General features: G+C 38.6%; 1 protein-coding gene across 3 annotated transcripts in view; it reads left to right on the top strand.

Annotated features, from left to right (window-relative positions):
* The window catches only part of acsl6 (acyl-CoA synthetase long chain family member 6), a 38,135-nt gene extending 18,443 nt beyond the window's left edge, over positions 1 to 19,692 (top strand). For all 3 annotated transcript variants that reach the window (XM_007572575.2, XM_007572576.2, XM_016660949.1), the window contains exons 5-21: positions 1,046 to 1,147; positions 1,238 to 1,337; positions 2,363 to 2,541; positions 4,642 to 4,674; positions 5,105 to 5,156; positions 7,815 to 7,888; positions 8,070 to 8,147; positions 12,803 to 12,937; positions 14,152 to 14,286; positions 15,652 to 15,747; positions 16,029 to 16,101; positions 17,206 to 17,294; positions 17,446 to 17,562; positions 17,659 to 17,802; positions 17,914 to 18,015; positions 18,099 to 18,170; positions 18,569 to 19,692. In XM_007572575.2, coding sequence (XP_007572637.1) covers positions 1,046 to 1,147; positions 1,238 to 1,337; positions 2,363 to 2,541; positions 4,642 to 4,674; positions 5,105 to 5,156; positions 7,815 to 7,888; positions 8,070 to 8,147; positions 12,803 to 12,937; positions 14,152 to 14,286; positions 15,652 to 15,747; positions 16,029 to 16,101; positions 17,206 to 17,294; positions 17,446 to 17,562; positions 17,659 to 17,802; positions 17,914 to 18,015; positions 18,099 to 18,170; positions 18,569 to 18,709 — 1,722 coding nt within the window. In that variant the 3' untranslated portion in view covers positions 18,710 to 19,692. The remainder of the gene's footprint in view (positions 1 to 1,045; positions 1,148 to 1,237; positions 1,338 to 2,362; positions 2,542 to 4,641; positions 4,675 to 5,104; positions 5,157 to 7,814; positions 7,889 to 8,069; positions 8,148 to 12,802; positions 12,938 to 14,151; positions 14,287 to 15,651; positions 15,748 to 16,028; positions 16,102 to 17,205; positions 17,295 to 17,445; positions 17,563 to 17,658; positions 17,803 to 17,913; positions 18,016 to 18,098; positions 18,171 to 18,568) is intronic.
* Positions 19,693 to 20,690: the final 998 nt, after the last annotated feature.

Here is a 20,690-nt window from a genome sequence, read left to right as displayed (position 1 = left end):
ACTGTAACAAAACTAATTTATTTAAAAATCAGTTTCTGCACAGATATTGAGGTGCTATTTCTCATTTTATACGGATTTTTTGAGACTAAAAATCAAATCTAATTGCATAAAAGAAAATGAAGATATCTTTTGAATAACACTGAATAAAGAAAATCTAATATCCAGTTTGTTTGTACCAGCTTACAGCTATTATTAAACTGGATATTTGTCTGTTTTAAAGAAATACCTTTTGTCTTTTTTTAACCAGAGTTTTATTGAGTCAGTCAGTGCAGCTGGAAAAATGGAAAAGAAATATGATTTTTTTTTCATTCCCAATTTATTTGAAAGATTTAAACAGTCTGTAGATCCTTTTTCTTTTTTACCAGCAGTTGATTTTTCCTGTTTTGCCTTTGTGAAGTAAGGGACATATATTAAAGGGAATTTCACATGTGATCACTAAAGTTTCCTCAATTTCGGAAATTGAAAATTAGTCTGGTTTTCACATTTTTCTGTGACTGCTGTAAGTATCCCACATGAATTGTTGTTTAGGTCAAAGCACAGCTGAAAACTTTCAGCATCTTGTTAAATACCCTCAGGAGATTATCTCATGTTTTATGAAGTCAGCAAAGTGGACATGATGATGACTCGAGGGAAGTTTGATTTAGAGAAAGAAAGTAGAAATCTACAGTGAACATAAGAATTACGCCACCTCCAGCATTCATCTGTGACATCATGTTTCACAGGAGCATGGTGGGTGGAAATATATTTTCTTTCCCAGAAATTCCCAGAGCAGCAAAACAAATCCAGACTTGCCTGTGCTCACGTTTTGGAAGAAGCCGGTCTGGAATCAATAAGTAATTAATTCAAGATGGAAAATAGCTGGTGGGGTTTTGTCAAACAGTGACACGTCTCATCTAATTTTGCTTTTACAGTAACACAAGCCTTTTTTTTCAAAGCCATGGTTACTTTAGGACAGTCTATTTTTTTACATAACAGAATAAACCTTGCTGAGTACCACCATATTAAATAGCAGTTAATAAAGACGATATAATCCGTCACTTTTCAGGTTTCTGCCCGGGCCGAGCATCTGGGCTCAGGCCTTCTGCACCAGGGCTGCCAACCCAACCCCGACCAGTTCATTGGGGTGTTTGCACAGAACAGACCCGAGGTGAATACTCCTCTATGCTTTTATTTTTTATATCTTTTGTGAAGAATGTCCTTTGGTTTGTTGGGTTTAACTCTAAATGTTTTCTTTCAGTGGATCATCTCAGAGCTGGCTTGTTACACCTACTCCATGGTGGTGGTTCCCCTCTACGACACGCTTGGTGCAGACGCTATACGGTTCATCATTAACACTGGTAACAACACACACCCTTCACACCGGTGACGGTGCTAAACCTGCTGAGTGTTTAGTTATCAAATTCTGCTATTTTTCCATCAGACGGTGAATGAAATAACTTAATGGGAATCTCACAGATACAATATAGGTTCAGATATTGAGACACCAACTGAAACCAAAGCAGGATTTAGACTGAGACATTTACACGCCATGGCAGCCATTACACATAAAACCTACCAGGTGATAACCTTTAAATCACGAAGGACTGAATAACCTGTTCATTTGATAAGATAAAATCCGATATGATCAAAGCATGTAGCAAAAGTTAAATATTTTTCCAACACAGAATTAAGTTTTGACTCTTGTAATATTTATAAGTAAAAAGGAGGTGTACCCTCTTGACTCTGTATTTTGTTCATATTTGTTATTCACAGCCTTCCAGTTTGATTTTATATGTAGCATATTGTGATGCATTAGGTTTGCTTTTGAAATCTAAAAGTCAGATTTAAATCAGTTTAGAAGCTGATAAAGATTTTTACTGTTAAAGTCATACAACTTAAATCAGCTGATTTAACTTTACACTCAATACTCATATGCTCAATGAAAACACAACATGAACACAGTTACCACCACATTCCTGTCATTTTTTCTATTCAACAGTATCCTCACAACCCAGAGATTTTACTTCTACGTTGCTATAGATATACACCTATAGAAACTTTCAATTTACTAGTAGTTTCCAAGTTTATGTCCATTTAAGTTCACTGTTGTCTTGACTGGGATGCCACAACTTAAAAGATTATCATAAACTGTAAACAAAGACGGAAGCAGTGAGATTGATTATTCAGACTTTTAAGAAAGAGTTTTTTAGTGTTGCTCAAGTTTAAAAACATACGCATTGAGCTTCTGTGCTAAATCTTTCTAGCATCACGCTTCTGATCAGTTACCAATCAATTGTGCATGTATTTCTTGTCCTTTTCTGTTTCTCATTTGGTTAAATTCACACAAGGCTTTGTTTGCACTTGTGTGCTTGTTTCGTTGTAGCTGACATCTCCACGGTAATCTGTGACAAAGTCGAAAAAGCTCAGGTTCTGTTGGTCAACGTGGAGCAAAAGAAAACACCAAAGCTGCGAAGAATCATTCTGATGGACGCCTTCGACTCTGAGCTCGAGACGCGTGGCAAAGCCTGTGGTGTCCATGTTCAGGCCCTGCAAGAAGTCGAGGTATGGCAAACAGGAAGTAGCTTTAAACTGAGGCTCTGCAATGAAAATTAGAGGCCTAGAACATTTTTGGTTCTTACAGGGAGATTCAACCAAGATAGAAAATGATAAGTGTTTGATTTACCCCTGTTCTAAAAACAGAAATCCTCTGGTGGTTTAGTGATACTTGATATTTATCTATCAATTTTAGCGAATACTTCACAAGTTTGCCAAAAAACAAAATCAATCCTCCAGCTGCAGCTGATCCAGAATGCTGCTGCTGGCGTTCTCACTAAACCCAGGAAGTTGGAGAACATCACCCAGTTCTACAGTTCTTCCACTGAGAGAACGGACTTTAAACTACTGCTGGTAGTTTATAAATCACTGAATGAAAGACTCAGCTGTGTCAACCTTCCAGACATCCCAGGTCTCGTGCTTTAAGTCTACTTTGCATCCCCAGTCAGAATCAAACACATTGGGAGGATTCAGGCTTTATGCTCCACTAATCTGGAACAAACTTCCAGAAAACTGCGAAAATGCTGAAATCCTGAAAATGCTTGAGGCTAAAAACCATTTCCTTAAAGTTGCCTTTGATTAATAACTGGAACATAGATTCAATTTTAGTCTTTATTACAGTGTTTTATTTTGATGGTGACATTTGAGAAAATGTAATGTTTCTTGTTTGCTGGTTTATATTTTCATGTAAAGCACTTTGAATTCTCTGTTACTGAAATGTGCCTTGCTTTACTGTACTACAGGTAATATATTAACTCTTCATAATGTCTCAGTACAAAGGTCAAAATGTTTTTGTTTGTTTTTTTGACAAAGATCAAAACTCAAAAGCTGTCCCACAAAACAAAACAAAAAATAAACTTCAAAATGTGCAAGATTTTTGTGGCCAGGCGCCTTAACCTTATTTACTTTTTACGCATTTCAGCTTAGCAGAAATAGCTGATTGTCTTAAGTTTTTAATCACTCGTTTCAGAGAATATCAGAATATTCTCTTGTTTATGTTCTGAATTGAAACGTCTCTTAATTCAGCTTAAATCCAAGTCGGTTTATTTATATTGAGTTGTTTCACATCACTGAGGCTGGTCTAATGTAGATGTGATATGCTGGTGAAATAATGAGTTGTTCCTCCTGTTGAAAGAGTGCAGCTTTTTAAGGTCACGAAAAAACTTAACAAACTGCTAATTTGAAAAGGGATAATGTTTGTAATCAGTTAAATTAACAGCAAAGCATCTGAGCATATGTAGTTTTAAGAAGCCCTGACGTTTTCAGTCTGTCATGTAACATCGTGGGCTGAGTAAACATTTGGATGCCTTCCCACAATAATGCCTGCAGCGAGATCATTCCTTTTATAGTCGAGTTACAGTCAAAAGTCTTTAGAAAACACAGAGACAAAGATACATGCCAAGAGAGGCAGACAAAACAATCAGATGTTACGATTTCCTGCTGCTGGACATGAATAAACAGGATAAGCTTCTTCTTTGAGGGGTTTATCAGCACCATTCCTTGTGCTGCAGAATCTGATGAATGCAGGGCTCTTACGTTTCCAGAACCGACTGAGTCAACAGACGCGTTGCCATGGTTGCGTGTTTATGGGAATTTGTCAGCTCTGTTCATTCCTAAGAGCTAAAACGATCCACTGGTTCAGATATAGCAGACAGGTCGAACTGGATGGAGTCAGAACATTTACATAACGTTTGACTCAAATTGCATTTTCATGTTTTCGTAAGGAAACCATACGTTCAGGTGACAATGAACCTCCAACTTCTTAAAAAATGCTTAGACAAAGGAGGCCTGCATGTTTGCTGACAATTTACCCACAAATGTTCGGCTCATAGCTACTAACAGAAGATAATAAAGTTACTAACAGAAGATAATAAAGTTACTAACAGAAGATAATAAAGTTACTAACAGAAGATAATAAAGTTACTAACAGAAGATAATAAAGTATATCAGAGTTATAGAATATTTTCTCTCACTTATAAAACTGACGTGAAGCCATCAGAGGAAACGACTCCAAAGCAATGGGTTTCTGTTGTATTGCATAAATTTATGTTACTTTTGGCATTTTTTTGTTTTGTGTAACCGTTTTTATTTATTTATTCTTTCCGACAGGCTCTGGGCAGGGAGCACTACAGAACACCTATAGTAAGTACAAATTGAAGGAGCTGCTAAACCTAACCATGTTATCAGGGTTTGTATGCATGTTGGTTTTCTTGGAGGTGAAAACAAAGAAAAATGTAACTTTGAGCGACTTGTATAATGTTTTATTTTACATTGTCCTGTATGATCTCCTTTAGATAATACTGATAGAAAGTCTGTAAAGTCTGTTTTGACAGCTGTTACACCTGCACAGGCAGGCTGTGTTGACAAGCGAACAATGAGCGGTTAACACCGAGCGTTAACCGGCCTCTACAGTTTTTGCTGCTGTTTTAAAATGAGACAAAAGGAAAAGCAATACATCCTGTGTGTTCTCTCAAATTTTTATCAATCTTGAACATGCAGACTGAATGTAAACAGTATAGTTTGCAAAAATGGAAACTGGACAATGTTTTACTGTTTTTTTTTATCTCAACAGCCGCCGGCCCCTGATGATCTGTCCATTGTGTGTTTCACCAGTGGAACAACAGGTAATATGTGGTGCAGCATATGTTGTATGCCTTTTCTTTGCTATCCTAGGAGGATTTTCTGTATATAACTGTTGCTATTTTAGCAAAATAAGTATGTATGTACAGCGCCACCACTACTGATTACATATAAAAATCTGTGTAAAATCCAACTTTTAGTCAAGTTTATCTATTCAGTACCAGAGACAGAAAAGTCATATTTCATTTCATTTAGTTAAAAGATGTAAAGATCTACAGTGTTTTGTTGCCCTAAACCTCAAAAACCTTTTTAGAGGATATTCTATATTTGTGCTTCTGCATGCCGTAAAGTGTTCTGCCCCTGAACTTGTCTTGGCAAACCAACAAGCTGGAAGATAAAACAGAAACATGAAAGTGTCCAAAAAGTGTCTGCAAATTTTTGTCCTTAAATAATTAGATTGGCTTATTGGCTCCAGTCGATTCCTGATCACTTACGTTGCTTTCTTCTGGGTGCTTTTGTGTTTATATCCAATTTTTTAAAAGTTTAGCCAAGTAAACTATTTTGTTTTTCTTTTCACAAAATAGCTAAAGCTCCGTCAGATAGGATAGGAAATGTCTGTGAAATTGAATTAGTTGGATTTAGATCAGGACTTTGACTGGGCCATTCTAGAATTAGAACTAATGAGTTAAGACTTAATTTTCCTTGGGGATCAATAAAGTATTTAAAATTTTGAATTGAATTTGAACAATATATTTTTATGTAAGCATTTACCTTCTGCTTCACAATTTGACATACTGTGTGTGTATCATCTAAAATCCAAATAAAATACACAAAAACATTGTATTTTCTTGAGTCAGAACAGAAATATTAATGTTTCTATTTTAAAAACACGGTAATATGTTAGTAACCTGGGGCGCTTATGACTGGTGTGGCATGGGACAGAGAGGAGGAAGCTGCCTGAGACGCCAGCTGCCCTTTGTTTTCTACTTGTTGACACTTACTGAAAAGTTCATGTCACCAACCCTGCTGAACAGCAGGCTGTGTGCATAAATAAATGACAGAAGAGAAAAGCGCATATTTGCATGATCACATGCAGTTTATGAAACATTTATATGGCGTCTGTTAAATTAAGTTTTCATTGTCGGTATCTTAGGTGGGGGTTTCCTGTGCCCTCAGGAGGTTTGAGAAACCGGAACACTGACTCAAATATTGCCGTTTTTTGTGCATTTACTTGACGGCAGTCCCAGCAACAGAACTCTGAAATAATGACAAAATAATAAGATTTAAAGAGAAGAGAATCCCCTACTTCACATGGTAACTGTAACACTGGCATTTACTGTAAATCCAGCTTGTTCACAGCAGCAGAATGTTATTGTAATGACAGCACGATTTGCCCTCCCTTTTTAGATAAAACGTTGACTCTGGATCAACCGCCTACATGTTTCATCATGTCAGACGGCGGGAAAATCATGTGAGAAAAAAAAGCGCTGTTGCTTTTTAGGGAGGTCTTGGCCCGCAGCAGCTCCTCCCGCTCAAACCAACAAAGAGGTCATTTGAGGACCCAGTGGTATCGGTTTACAACAGACTTTGACCACGCAAGCCTCCTCTGTTGTAAACGTCGCCATCTACTGGCATAAAGCTGCATCTGTCTCAGCCTTAAGTTTTGTTTTCCAGACATCATCCAGCGTTTCTCACGAATTCTATCCAGCTGTGTTGCGACATCGACTCTTTTCTTTGCAGGATATTGCAAGTGGTTACAGCTGCAGGGCACAGCTTTAGGAAAGGGGAACCTTTTATTTAAAACTCTATGCTTTCTCGAACGTGAGTCAGGGGATGAACTGTGGGATTACAGAATTAGGAGCAAAGTTTTCTTTAAGAGGCAGTAAAAATTTCAGGAAGAAAGTTTGTGGCATTTTTCGACTATTTCCCTGCTAAAACAAATTTTAATGTGTCACTTAACTGTGAAGTGAAAAGAAGATAATACATGTTGGTTGCATTTCTGTGTAAAATCTTACAAGTGTGGCATGCATTTATTTTCAATCCCCTGAAATAAATTCCCTCAGAAACTTAAAATGAAGAGGAATCGATTAAATGAATGTAATCAAGTGAGCGCTGATCAGCTGCTCTGACCTTCAGGTGATATCAGTGGAAACATGGTTGCACTGTAGCATGTCTTCAGGTTGTTTCTGGGCTGCTGCTTGAATTCCCATCAATGATCATCTCTATCCAAAAGAAGCTACATTGATATTATATGAAAATTTGGCTAGTCGCTTTTATATATGTATTGTGGATTAAATTTTTCAATAATTTGCACAGTAGTAATCTCACCAATGCTTTCTCCTGCTGCAGTAATCCACGCTTCTCAACATAGATAAAATGTCACATTTATTCAGTTTTATTACACTCCAGAGTATGATATCATAAAACTTCTACACCTGAAACTGGGCCCAGAAAGTCCCAGAAAAACAAGGTCAGTGTTTAGTTTCCACATCTTTGGAATGACTGTCATCCACCTGAATGGCTCAGAAACGTTTTACCTCTTATCACTTTTGGCTGGTGGCCACTACACATTGTGCTGCTAGTCAATATTATAAGTTCAGATTACTGTAAAATGTTTTCTGACATGAAATATGAATAAAGCTCCAGTGAATTTCTTTGAATAGCTTCTTGTTCTCTTATGCACCATGTGCTTTCTTGCTCAGGAAACCCCAAGGGAGTTATGCTCACCCATGGAAACGTGGTGGCAGATTTTGCAGGATTTCTTAAAGTCACAGATGTGAGTTATTCTCTTTCCTCTTTCCTATGGTGCCAGTCCAGTTTAATGAGTCCAAAATGTGTTTGTTAAATACAAGTGAATCATTTTCTTTTCATAGGCTTTTTTTTTTTACTTGAGATTTCTTGGGAGTATCATAGGAAAATCATCTAAGCGCTTCCTTCCTTCCTTGTGTGTCCTGCAGACAGTCATTTTTCCAAACCAAGATGATTGCCTCATCTCCTTCCTGCCGCTGGCTCACATGTTTGAGAGACTAATTGAGGTAAATGGGCCGAGGTCTGTGGGAGCAGGAATGTAATGGCTGTGTGTAGGAGTTTCAGGATGTTAGCGTGGGCGTAGGAAGAATGTTTTTATGGAAGGTGGGTGTCAGTCACTGCATGCCGGGGTGGGACTAAGAAGCTACACCCCCTTTTCCTCTCCTCCCACCCAAGTTTCGGTTTCCAGCTTCCAAGGTAAATGCCACAGGAGTGACCTTTCCTGTAGTTTGTCCCCTCTGGAGGGCAGGTTACATTATTTTGATGTCTGCAGAAGAGCATACACACACACCAGTCCAAAAACATGACTGGCTCTGTAAGAAGTCCTTAGCTGTGGGTAAAACCTGATGCTGAGTGGCTGAAGGAGCCAGTTAGTTTTCAGTTTCAGATTTAGTCACTGTTTTTGCCGAACTATTGTGGCTTGGAAAAAAGGAGAAAATTTTCCAGTGCTTTCACTGTTTGAAGATTTGTCATACTCGTGGGATCCAAAAAGTGAACAGTGGATGCCTTTTATTCTTTAGTACACTTCAAAGGCCTGAGAAACGTGTCATATCACGTTTCATGTCAGTTGATATTAGTTATTTGTTACAGGTGATGTGGCCTTTCCTGTTTTATCCAGTTTCCTCTCAAGCTTTTGTCTAATTTTTTCTCTACTTTAAGCAGTTATGAGAAACATTAAACTGCTGCTGTGCAAGTTATGGTGCGTTCACCCCAACACGTTTTGCGCGTCAGGCGTGTCTGGTTCACCTTCATCGTCTATGTGGGGGCGCTTTGTTGGACAACAAGGCGCATCCAACACGTCCGACAAATAGGCCGGCAACGGAAAACAGTGGCTAGAGCGATTTTGACTTGCCCTCAACTTTGAATATAAACCAGATGCACAAAATGCGTTTGGTGTGAACGCACCATCATCTGCATTCAAAGTGCACACTCATCGAACTTGAGGCGCCGGGTGCGTTTTTGACACGTGTAGAATCTTACACCTGCCGTAAATAACGTGACCATGAATGCACCACAATGTTTCCATCCCAGTCTTAAGTTTTTTGCAGCTTCCTAACAGGTTTTTGTTGTTGTATTTCTTTGCATGTATCTCTATCCACACATAACCAGGTTTTACATGTTTGATGAAAAGTTCCACTTTGTTTTCACTTGATATGAACATATGAGTCAAAGTATCTTGTTCCTTGTCTTTGGTGTTTTCTCTACATGCTGTGTGGGACTTCTTATAGTTTTGTTCTTGCTAATTTTAAATGAAAGAAAGATCTTAGGAGTAGTTTTCTACAGATTTTCCCACCTGATCTGTGGATTTCTGCTGCTTCTCCAGAGTTTATTTGACCTGGTAAATTTGCAGTTGTACCTTCCTCTTTACATTTTTGGCTGGTGAATTAAATGGATCTTTGTGGGATAGCAAAAGCTTGAACAAGCTTGTTATGTAAACTAGCTCTCCTTCTCCACAGCTTTACTCCTCACCAGTCTGCTGTGTTCCTTCATTATGTTATTTGTTTAAAATGTTTCCCAAGAAACCTCTGAGGTTTTCACTGAACTGTGTTCATGGATTGCAGTGGTTTTAGCTGGGTAAAGAAGGCTGACATGCATTTTCTGAGGCGTGAATGCAGTTTGAGCTCTTGCTCTCTTATAATAAGACCTTAACAAATGACCCACATCCTGTACAGAGCACATGTTGCTGCTTTGATCAGCTGGCATCTCACTTAATGCATTGTTATTAGCTGTTAGAAAAAAACTAGCTGGTTTAGCAGAGTTGTTTTGAAAAGCTCTGCTGATTACAGTGAGCCGAACCGTTCCAGACAGAAAATGTATTTTACTTATTGCTGTTTAGTTTTGACTTTTTTATCTGAGATGTTGACATGACTGCTGACAGCAAACAGACAGACCTCAAAAACAAACAAAGAGGCTTTAAGAGACACGTGAGGCTGCTTGCCAGTCCACATTTCTGAATTTGCATATGGACCGTGTTTGTTGCATCACATCTCAGTAACCGGTTGCACACCCAGACATGAACCTTTTACATCCACAGCTTAAATCTGTATTGCATTACCTTTCCTGTTATCCATTTTTAATTTTGTCTGGAGATTAAGGGAATTTGTTTTTATCCTGTGTCAATCCCAGATGCCATTTTTGTTAGATAAAGGTGTGTGTGTGTGTGTGTGTGTGTGTGTGTGTGTGTGTGTGTGTGTGTGTTATTTATGATTATGTCAATTTGTGCTGCATGTGGCTGAGGTTAGTTTGCAGGCAGGCTGCACAGGAGTGTTGTCAGAGGCGTGAGACCCAGACACAGGAAACCACCTAACTTCCCCAGAGATCTGTATTTCGGGTCACACGATAAAGCAACTTCAGCAATGTCGCACAAACATGCAGCGTTGCGCAGTTCTATGCCCTCAGACATCCTGAGAAACTGGATGAAACCCTTTTTATTATTATCATTTGACAGAAACCAAACTTTAAATTGTTAATAAATAGAATAAGTATTTAAATTAAACCTATATTCCTGTGTGTTAGGGGTTAACTTTGTGTGCATGAAGTTGGAAATAAAAAGCATTAACTGGAAATGTCCTCAGCTGATACTGACTGACTTCCTATGCTGCTAATTTGAGTTGCTGCCTGTCAGAGTTTGTTTCCCATACTATTTTAAAATGGCTTGAGAAGTTATACCACACAACAGTATTGTTGAGTTATTGCAAAGAAAAGTGTTTTATTTCATGTCCAACCAATCAAAGGGAAAGTCCCCTTTGATTGGTTGCCTGATGCCAGGTTGCCACGGCAGGTTGACGGTTCTTAAAGGTTACAATGACAAACACACCTGAATTAAAGGGGCGGGGCATAGTGCCATTTTATAGCACAAGCAAATAACTGTGTTGCTTTCAGTTGTGGTAAAAATGCTATGGATAATCATAATTGACTCAATAATCATAATTTGACACCTTGAAATTAGGCCTCTGTCTCTTTAAGAACCTCACACTCTTTCATAATTAGTGGCTGTGTAATGTCTTTGTAGTGTAAAGCACTTTGAATCGCATTGTTGCTGAAATGTGCTGTAAACTTAAAGTTGTAACTTGTAACTTTTATTAAAAAAATATTACATATTTGTTGAAACGGTCACTATGTGGTGACAGAATGGTATGAGACAGATAAACCGAAAACAGAGATCTCCACTGCCTTCTCCCAGTGCTCCCAGTGCTAACTAGAAGCAACCAATCAGAGCCAGGAGGCGGGTCTTAGCACTGTTAGTCACAATCTCATGTAGCACTACTCATCCCCCACAGTAGCAGCTAATGTTCTGATGCTCAGGCTAGTTAGCTTAGCAACCGATGTCGGTGGATAAACGGTTCTTGGCGCTTTTAGCAGTGAGTAGATGAGAATGATTGACAGCTCTAAGACCCTCCTCCTGCCTTTCATTGGTTGTTTTTGGTGCATTTCCTCAGACGGTAACACTAGCTCAGGGAGGAAGTGGATTAAATTGATTTTTTCACAGATTATCACGACATGCTAACAGTTTCAACAAATATGTAAAAAGCATTATTCTTTATAAAAGTTAGATACTGCAGCTTTAGCATCACAACCATTTTTGTCCATTAAGCAGTTTAAACCACATTGGACTGAGAAGTAGTTCTTATGATGAGACTCGCTACCACCTGGTGTTTGCTAATTGCTGCTGCCGCTAGTCTTGAGGAGCTGAGTGGGGCGAGGTGCAGTGGATGGGTTCTCTGTGAGGCTGGGAACAATCATTTAGAAAACCCTAAGTGGTTGCAACAAGAGATTCAGTGATTCCTCAAACATGCTTGACGGAATCACAGCGACTCTTCTGGTTTGGTTTAGAGGAGGGAATAACATAACAACATGATGTGAAGCTAAAAAAAACTTGATTTTACATAATAAAAAGTGGGCTCTGAGAACTAGGACACTTGGTTTTCAGTAAAGAATACTCATAAAAATTCCAAGTGTAAATCCCTGTGACTTAGATTTACAATAATAATTACATTAACACAGCAGCGTCCTTAACCTCATGAAGTGATAACACAACTGAAACAGCATGTTTAGCTTCCTCTTTTGACAAAATGCCATGAAACTTGTGAGTGTGGTAATCAAAGCCATGACATTTACAACGACTGTGATGACATTAGCACAAACTGGTACCCATGTGAATGTCCAAGTAGGTTTATCAGAAGTAGAGAGGTCCTTTTGGGTTTTCTTAAAGTTCTCACATTACAGACACAAAATAAAAGCTTTTAATGTTATATTATGTGATAGAACCAACACAAAGAAGCAAATTATTTTCAATTTTTAAAAAAAAAGTATTTTTCCTTCCAAACCTTTTACTAAATTTGTAGTTTTGCATGGTTTGTACTGCTAAATGAAATCCAGCACAAATGAAAATCCAAACCTAAAATAAAAGCTTTAAAGTAATTTGGTCTTATTTTATGTGATATAACAAACACAAAGAAGCAAATTGTACTGTTCCTCTGAATGAAATTCATTGCAGCCAAGATTTTTCAGAAGTAACTGAACCAGTAAAAAGTGTGAATACTCTAAATGTATTAGATCTTCTTTTTCTCTTATATTTGTTTTACACTTCTTGCACTACAGGATTTGAATAACAGACTCCTGAGCTTTAGGATAACTGTGTTTGCCTTGTCCACCGGTGCAGAACGTGGTCTACTGCCACGGAGGTCGGATCGGCTTCTACCAGGGAGACATCCGGCTTCTGCCCGAGGACATGAAGGCCCTGCGGCCAACCATTTTCCCCGTGGTGCCTCGGCTGCTCAACCGCATGTACGACAAGGTGAGGTGAACAAACACGGAAAGGCTTTTTTAAAAGCAAACAAACAAATAAGCTCACACAGTTTTATGCAAATCTTTTTTTTTTTATCTGTTATATTTTATCCAATTCTGTCGCCATGCTTTATCTGTTAAGTTCAGTAAGTTGGAAAAAATATAAGCAGTTAATCCTCTGGGATCCACGGTCGTTTTTGACAAATTTTTATTTTATCTTTATATATTCCTCAGTAGAAGCCATTAATATTGTCTTACGTAGTATAATGTTTCTGTAGCACAACCTGAACTTTGTGAATTGCCACTTTCCTTTTGGGTATACTGTGAGTGCATATTAGACCTTGAGTCACATAAAAACATAAAATCCGAGTTGGAAATTTATTTTTTTTTTTTTCATTGTGAAACCCACAAACATGTTTTTTGTTATTTCGAATGACAATGTATACTGCAGTGCATATTTCTTAAACTGATGTAAAAATGTTTCAAGGAAAACATTTTTATAAAATTCTTAGCATGAAAATGAAGGCAATTTGTTTGCTGCGACGCCATCACAAATCAGACATGTTAAAAAGTCCAGGGACTGTGAAGGGTTAAAAACCTAAACGTATACCTAGAGGGATGAAAAAACACCTAAAAGCTTGTATCTGTCATAATGTGTGGTTTTAAAGTAAATCCAAATGCAGCAGGTGGAAAAATTAAGAGCAAAAATCTTACAACAAAAATTATGGGGAACACAGGGAACCAGAGCAGAGCAAAAAAACAGGAATCCAGAAGAGAAGATGACAGTAAGTTACAGGAGGAACCAGTAAGAGGAGTACTGGGACAGTGAATGCTGGAATAATGGACTTGGGCTGATTGGATACCTGACTGCAGGTATGAGGGGAGAGAGAGAAAGTGGCACATGGGGCTAGGAAATGAATCTAACTCTAACTAATGACTAGACATAAGGAACGTAGTAAAAGTAGAGGAACTTTAAATAACTAGACAATAGAAAGAAACACAATAAACTAGAATCGCAGAAAGGGCTGAACTAAAGTAGAACAGAAATATGGCTGATCTAATCAAAGAAAGATATTAAGGAACACAGCATAATAATGAAACTAGAATCAATAAATCATCGTTGGCCATAGCAGTGTCTGTCTGTAGTAACTCTGTTAGTGCTGTTTGAACCAGTGGAAAAACAGCCAGGCTACGCCCAGCTGAAGACATGTCTTCTATTTTCAGATTTTTAGCCAGGCAAACACCCCGGTGAAGCGCTGGCTGCTCAACTTTGCTGCCAAGAGAAAAGGGGCCGAAGTCAGCAGAGGCATCATTCGCAATGATAGCATCTGGGACAAAATCTTCTTCAGTAAGATTCAGGTAAATAATCTTATTAGGACGAGATGAACTCAGACATTCCCAGTCACTCTCACCCCAAATTTGGTTTGATTCTCCTAAACACAATGCAGAAGCTCCGTCTCAGTCCCAAATGTGGGTGGTCCAGAGAGTAAGAATGAAACCAGCATCAAAACGCAGATTCTTCCTGGCTCTGCAGCCCACAAACCATACCCTGAAACAGTTCCCTGAAGTTGTTTCAGTTTTAGAGTGGCATCCAGAAAGGAAACATGTTTGAACTGTACCCTCCATGTTTACTGTCTGGGACAGTTGGTTTCAGAAATTGCAAAAATAAATTAATCTCTTATCCAATTAACATAATTTCAAAATGGAACAGTTTTGAAAGCTCCTGTATTGTTTATGAAGAAAGTGCCTCAATTAGTGACTTAATTTTACTTTCTAAAGTTTAACATAAACTTCTAATTAGTTATTGAGGACATTCAGTTTTCCATCAGCACTGTAAAACATTCAAATTCAAAGGTACTTTATTCATCCCAAAGGGAAATTAAATGTTGTTGTAACTCACATTAATTCAGATTCTTCTAAGAGTTATTGTACATCGTGATGGCTGGTGGCTGTTGTAGCAGTCTGTATTACAGTGAATTTGAAGAAGCCTCTGACTGAAGACACTCTGGCAGTGGCAGCATCATGCTGTGGGATTCTTGATCAGAGTTGAAGCAAATAAAGGCAGATGGAGCTAAATGCAGTTCAATCATTGAATAAAACCTGTTAGAAAACCTGATCTGAGGCTGACATACCGGCTCTATTAAAAATGGGAAAGACATGAGAACATGCCATTCGAATTAGGCGGATCTTCTAGAAATGGCTAGCTTGGAGGGTACTGATGTTGTATTAAATAATTTGGTTTTGAAAGTTGAATCTGTTTTGTTAAGAGATAAACTGAGGTTGTTTTGTAGATGGTATCAAAATTTCTGCCTACAAATTATATCACACACTGCAAAAACACAAAATCTCAAGCATTTTTATCTAGTTTTTACCACAAATACACTTGAAATAAGTCAAAACCAACTTACAAGTAACTTTTCAGCAAGAAATAAACTTTACTTGAAGTGAGTAATTCCTTAATTTTGACGAAAACGTTCTCGTTCCATTGGCAGATTATTTCATTTATAATCTGGGGAAAGTGTCTTATCATAAGTGAAATAATCTGTCAATATTAAGGAACTGTTTAATTAAGACAAGCTCCTATATCTCACTGAAAAGTTACCTGTAAATTAGTTTTGTCTTATTTCAAGTGCATTTGCGGTAAAAACTAGATACTTTGTGTTTTTTCAGTGCAAACACGGCTAAGCTTCCTGGGTCTCATTAACATTCTCCATTTTGGTTCAGGCCAGCTTGGGAGGAAGGCTCAGGATGATTATAACTGGAGCGGCTCCTACCTCACCCAACGTCCTGAGTTTCCTCAGAGCAGCTCTGGGTTGCCAGGTCAGACACACCCTCACAAACAACACATGCCATGCATATTTACATTAGCTGAACCAGCATAGTTAAAGACTGTGGAGGACATAGAGGTGCAGAAAGTGGTCACATTTATCAAAAGGAAGAAGACAGAAGAAGTCCTCAGTCTGGGTTCTGCAACAGAAGTTGACCCAAACTGTCTGCCATGACGACGTCGATCATCCACAGACACTTTATTCTAAACTGTAGGACAACAGGAAGACAGTTCCCACTTCCCTTATCTCTGCATTTCGCATGTTCCCGTGTAGGTATACGAGGCATACGGACAAACGGAGTGCACTGCTGGCTGTACCTACACCACACCTGGTGACTGGACCTCAGGTGAGGCCTCATCTCTAATCTCAAACCAATGAACTGTTTCCTCCAACCAGAGGTCAAAAGGTGATGACAGTGACGAGTAATCAATGTCAAAAGCTGGATGAAGGTCATTGCATGAACTCTGCTGTGGCTCTGTGAGCTGCTTTGGCAGCGAGGATTGCGTGGCCGTCACTGTGGCGTAACATCTCAGACGCTCGGCTGTGTCTCCTCTTCTCCAAGTAGATGATTTATGGATGGGACAAAAAATGAGAGGGAGTGAGGGTGGAAGAGCGAGGAGGTCTATATCCGTTTTTCTAAAGAGGGGAGAAGGGAGAGGCCTGATGAATCCAGTGGAGATGAAAGCTGTTCAGCCCAGGTGGTTTCCCACATCTCCAGGCAGGTGCAGAGAACCAGAAGCGGCTATGATTGCCTCCATTATGCTCTATTGTTGTACATAAATTATCTTTGTCATATTAACACAAATAACTGCTTTGAAGTTGCATATACAACTAAAACCAGCCAATATTCCTTCCACTGCTTTGAGTAAATACATTGGCCTTAATGATGCTGCATATAATAAAACATTTTAATTTACAGTATTTCTGAGCTGGAAAAGAAATATTGAGTTTGTCATTAATTTTTAATTTCTCAATTATGATTTTAAAACTCTTTTTAGAAGTTCTGTGTTGCTGAAATATATATAAACTGTGTGACAGGTGAGGCTTAGACGGTGCACAGCATCTACATGTGATCTGTCAAAACATTCAATTTATATATTTATCTAATAACTCCTCAGACGACTTCTTTTGGGGGGGAAGCTGAAAAAATTTTTGTTGCTGCAACAGGTTGTCTGAACAATTAAACATTTTATACAAGAACATGTAGCTCCTTTAAAGTATAATTTAATTGAAGGTTTCTGCAGAGTCATGCCGTCAAAGGCATTATATAACTTTTACAAACCTCTGCTTGTTTTGACCCAACCGCTGCACAAACCAGTCATGAAGGCAGTTCAACATCGCCCCCTGCTGTCCAGTTTTCAAATATATATATATTTTTTTGTTTTTTATAGTAGGCAGAAATAGTTTGCTGAAACTGTTAAACAATTCACCTAGCGTTGTTTTCTTCTAGGTCATGTTGGCGCTCCGCTGCCATGTAACCTCATTAAACTGGTGGATGTTCCTGAAAAGAACTACTTTGCATCTAAAGGAGAGGGAGAAGTAAGCAAAGTATTATTTTCCTGCCAGAATAATAACATAACAAACTGCTTATTTGAATCGTATATAAGATTTTATTTAAATTACTGTAACATCTACCAGGTCACTGACTTTCTTTTTAAGTTTATTAAGTTTTCCATCTGAACTCTTTCAGGTCTGCGTGAAGGGACCAAACGTGTTCAAAGGCTACCTCAAAGACCCAGAGAGAACAGCCGAGACGCTGGACGCAGACAGTTGGCTCCACACCGGAGACATTGGCAAATGGTTACCAGTACGTTACATAAAGCTAACACCAGCTGTGCAGCTGTGTCATACAGAGACGTTCCAAAAGGTGCTGAGGTTCTCTTCGCTTTGTCGTCTGGTGTAGAACGGCACGCTGAAGATCATCGACAGGAAAAAACACATCTTCAAGCTGGCGCAGGGCGAGTACATCTCCCCTGAGAAGATCGAGAACATCTACATCAGGAGTGAACCGGTGGCGCAGCTCTACGTTCACGGCGACAGTCTGCAGGTACGACGTCAAACCTTTCTATCAAATTCACAGAGTTTCATTTGTAGCTTCTCCTCTAGAATCCTTTGGCTTTTTTATCTCTTGGATTGATGTTGTGACTGCTTCTTCCAGTCCTGTTTGGTGGGAATCGTGGTTCCTGACCCTGAAGTGATGCCTGAGTGGGCCAAGAAGAAAGGCATTCAGGGAACTTACAAGGACCTTTGTAAAAACACGGTAGGTAAAACTTCTGCAAACTTTCATTCTAAATGATTCTACAACTAATCTAAAGTTAACACTTATACATTCTGTGTTAACAGGAATTGAAGAAGGCTATCCTTGAGGATTTGGTGCGTCTGGGCAAAGCTAATGGCCTCCTGTCGTTTGAGCAGGTAAAGTATTTCTACACGTTACCAATAACCAAATGAACTCCAAAATTCTTTGAAACCTGCAAAGATTTTTCTCTGCAAAAAGCAAAAAGCCAGATTAAAGTTTGCAAATGCAATTACAGGACAAAAACTCCTTAATCTTTTTTCTGGATGGTAGACAGGAAGCTGCAAATTTAAGTTGAGCATGAAGATGATATTGGAGCTGGGGGGTTTTCTTGGTCTGCACTATTTCAGTCCATGTTGAAGTCAAACTGGGTCCATTGACACTGGTATTCCACCAGTTACCAGCAGGCTTGCTTCTTGGATAACATCCTAACAAATCCCATTTTTCTGAGGGAAAACGTTTGAGTCAGAGGGTCATAAATCAATCTCAAACCGGTTGTTGTTTCCATTTTCCAAAGGTGAAGAACATCTACATCCACAATGAGATGTTCTCCATCGAGAACGGCCTCCTGACCCCGACGCTAAAGGCCAGGCGACCCGAGCTGAAGGAGTTCTTCAAGAACAAGATCGACGACCTCTACAGCAGCATCTCCATGTGAAGGCCACCATGAGCGCATTTTCCTTTGAGCATCCCGACACAAAGATCTGTTTCTACCTGCAGTGGGACAATACTGCATCTCATGAGCCAGAACATGCTTTGGGAAAATAAACCAAAACTGTCCCAAATGTGGAAGATTTAAAATGGCTGTTCAGAACAACCTAAAACAAAAAAGAAAAAAGGGAAGACGGTGCACATTGTCATATTTATTCCTCATAATTATGCATTTACTGTATAGATAAATTCAGCTATATGCTCAAGAAGTTGTTTAACTTTTATTCTGGGATAATTGGTCATAGTTTCCCTTGTGGCATGAATTTGTCACGTTAAAAACCGATCAAAACTAAAGAAGCAAGTCAGTGTTTAACACTGCATCATCCACTAGAGGGAAGCATAGAACAGCATATTTAATCTGAAATGGTAAATGCAAAAGAAATATTTATGACAATGTGTGTTTTTACATACGTTTCATGCTGTCTTTTGTTATATTGGCTTTAAATTAGGCACATTAAACTTACCAACACTGCTCCCTGCTGTTGATCCAAACAAATCACTGCTAGGATCCCAGAAGCAGGAAAAATCACCTCAACATTGACCTGATCATCATTTCCTGTCACTCTGCTCCCCTCCCTCCAGCTTCAATCAGCCAGACAAACAAGTGTGTGACCACGAGTTTGACGTAATTGTGTGTAGAGTAGCTGCAAGAGATTTCTAAAAGTGAGAAACAGGACTAATGTAAATCCACCTTTCTGCAAACCTCTGCTCTGCTTAGTGCGGAGCATTTACCCAAATGAAAATCTGTTTTTAACTCATTCATTGCAGGGAGAGTCATCACTACACGACTGTGGCCAGACATTCAGCATGCATGCACTTTGTTCAATGTAAGGAACTGGCCAGATGAAGCCGTTGTCTCAGCTGGTCCAGTCGCTGCTTTATTTTCCATTTTTTTCTGCACAAAGAATAGGTCTGGTAAAAACAAAAAAATCAATGAATGAATGAATGCAAAACCAGGGATTAGGGCAAAGCATGCAGTTTGCCATGCAACGCTGAGACCATTTGACTTTCAACGCAAACGGTTTTAACATGAGGCTGGGTTACGAAACTCCGCTCAGAGCGATGGAGGGTTAACAGAACAAGCAACTTTTAAACATAGGGTACATTTGTTTTGTTTGAAGGGTTTACAGATAGTAATGCATTCGCTTTTAAAGTTGATTACCGTCCCAAAGCATAAACAATGTGGATGTACATAAATGAGGACAGGTAGATGTAAGCATATTTATTAAAATCAACCGTTTTGAATGACTTTTTGTTTTTGTTCTCTCTTTTTTGCGTGTTGTAGGAAAATTGTACTTAATTTATTTATGTATTCTGACGTACAATGGAATCAGCACCATATCCTTGTAATGATTCATCGCTGCAAAAGGGATGAGGGAGGGCGGGGCAACAGGAGCAGGGCAGTGAAATTAAAGATATTCTGGAATGATTTTAAACGAGTCTGTTGTTTTTTTGCTGCTACGAAAGGTCAGCACTTTGTCTGTCAGGGAAACATAACCATTGATCATTTATTATAAAGTTATGTGGACATTTTGGCAATTTGAATATCAAAATTAAATTAATTCACATAACATTGAGGCAAAAGAAGCATTTCTCCAAATCAATTTCTTTCTACATACAACTTACGAAACATAAAACCTGGACTTTTGGTTAAAACAAGCTTGTTCTTCATTCAGTGAAGTTACTCACATTGAGAAAAGTATTTGAAATTTTACTCAAGAGAAGTGATTCTTTGTAATACTCAAGTAAACGTCAAAAAGGAAACGTAGTGTAGTAAAAATACTCCTAAAAGTAAATTTTCCCCCAAAAGTTACTTACGTAAATGTAACTAGTTACTACCCAACTCTGATTTACTCAGATATACTTAGTTTGATTACTTGTAACAAATTAAGTTGGATCACCTGTTTTTCACCGTGGTAAAAATTTAC

The sequence above is a fragment of the Poecilia formosa genome, unplaced genomic scaffold, assembly GCF_000485575.1.
Source record: "Poecilia formosa unplaced genomic scaffold, Poecilia_formosa-5.1.2 Scaffold304, whole genome shotgun sequence".
NCBI lineage: Eukaryota > Metazoa > Chordata > Actinopteri > Cyprinodontiformes > Poeciliidae > Poecilia > Poecilia formosa.
The sequence above is the reverse complement of the archived record's forward strand: the minus strand, read 5'-3'. Positions and strand labels throughout refer to the sequence as shown.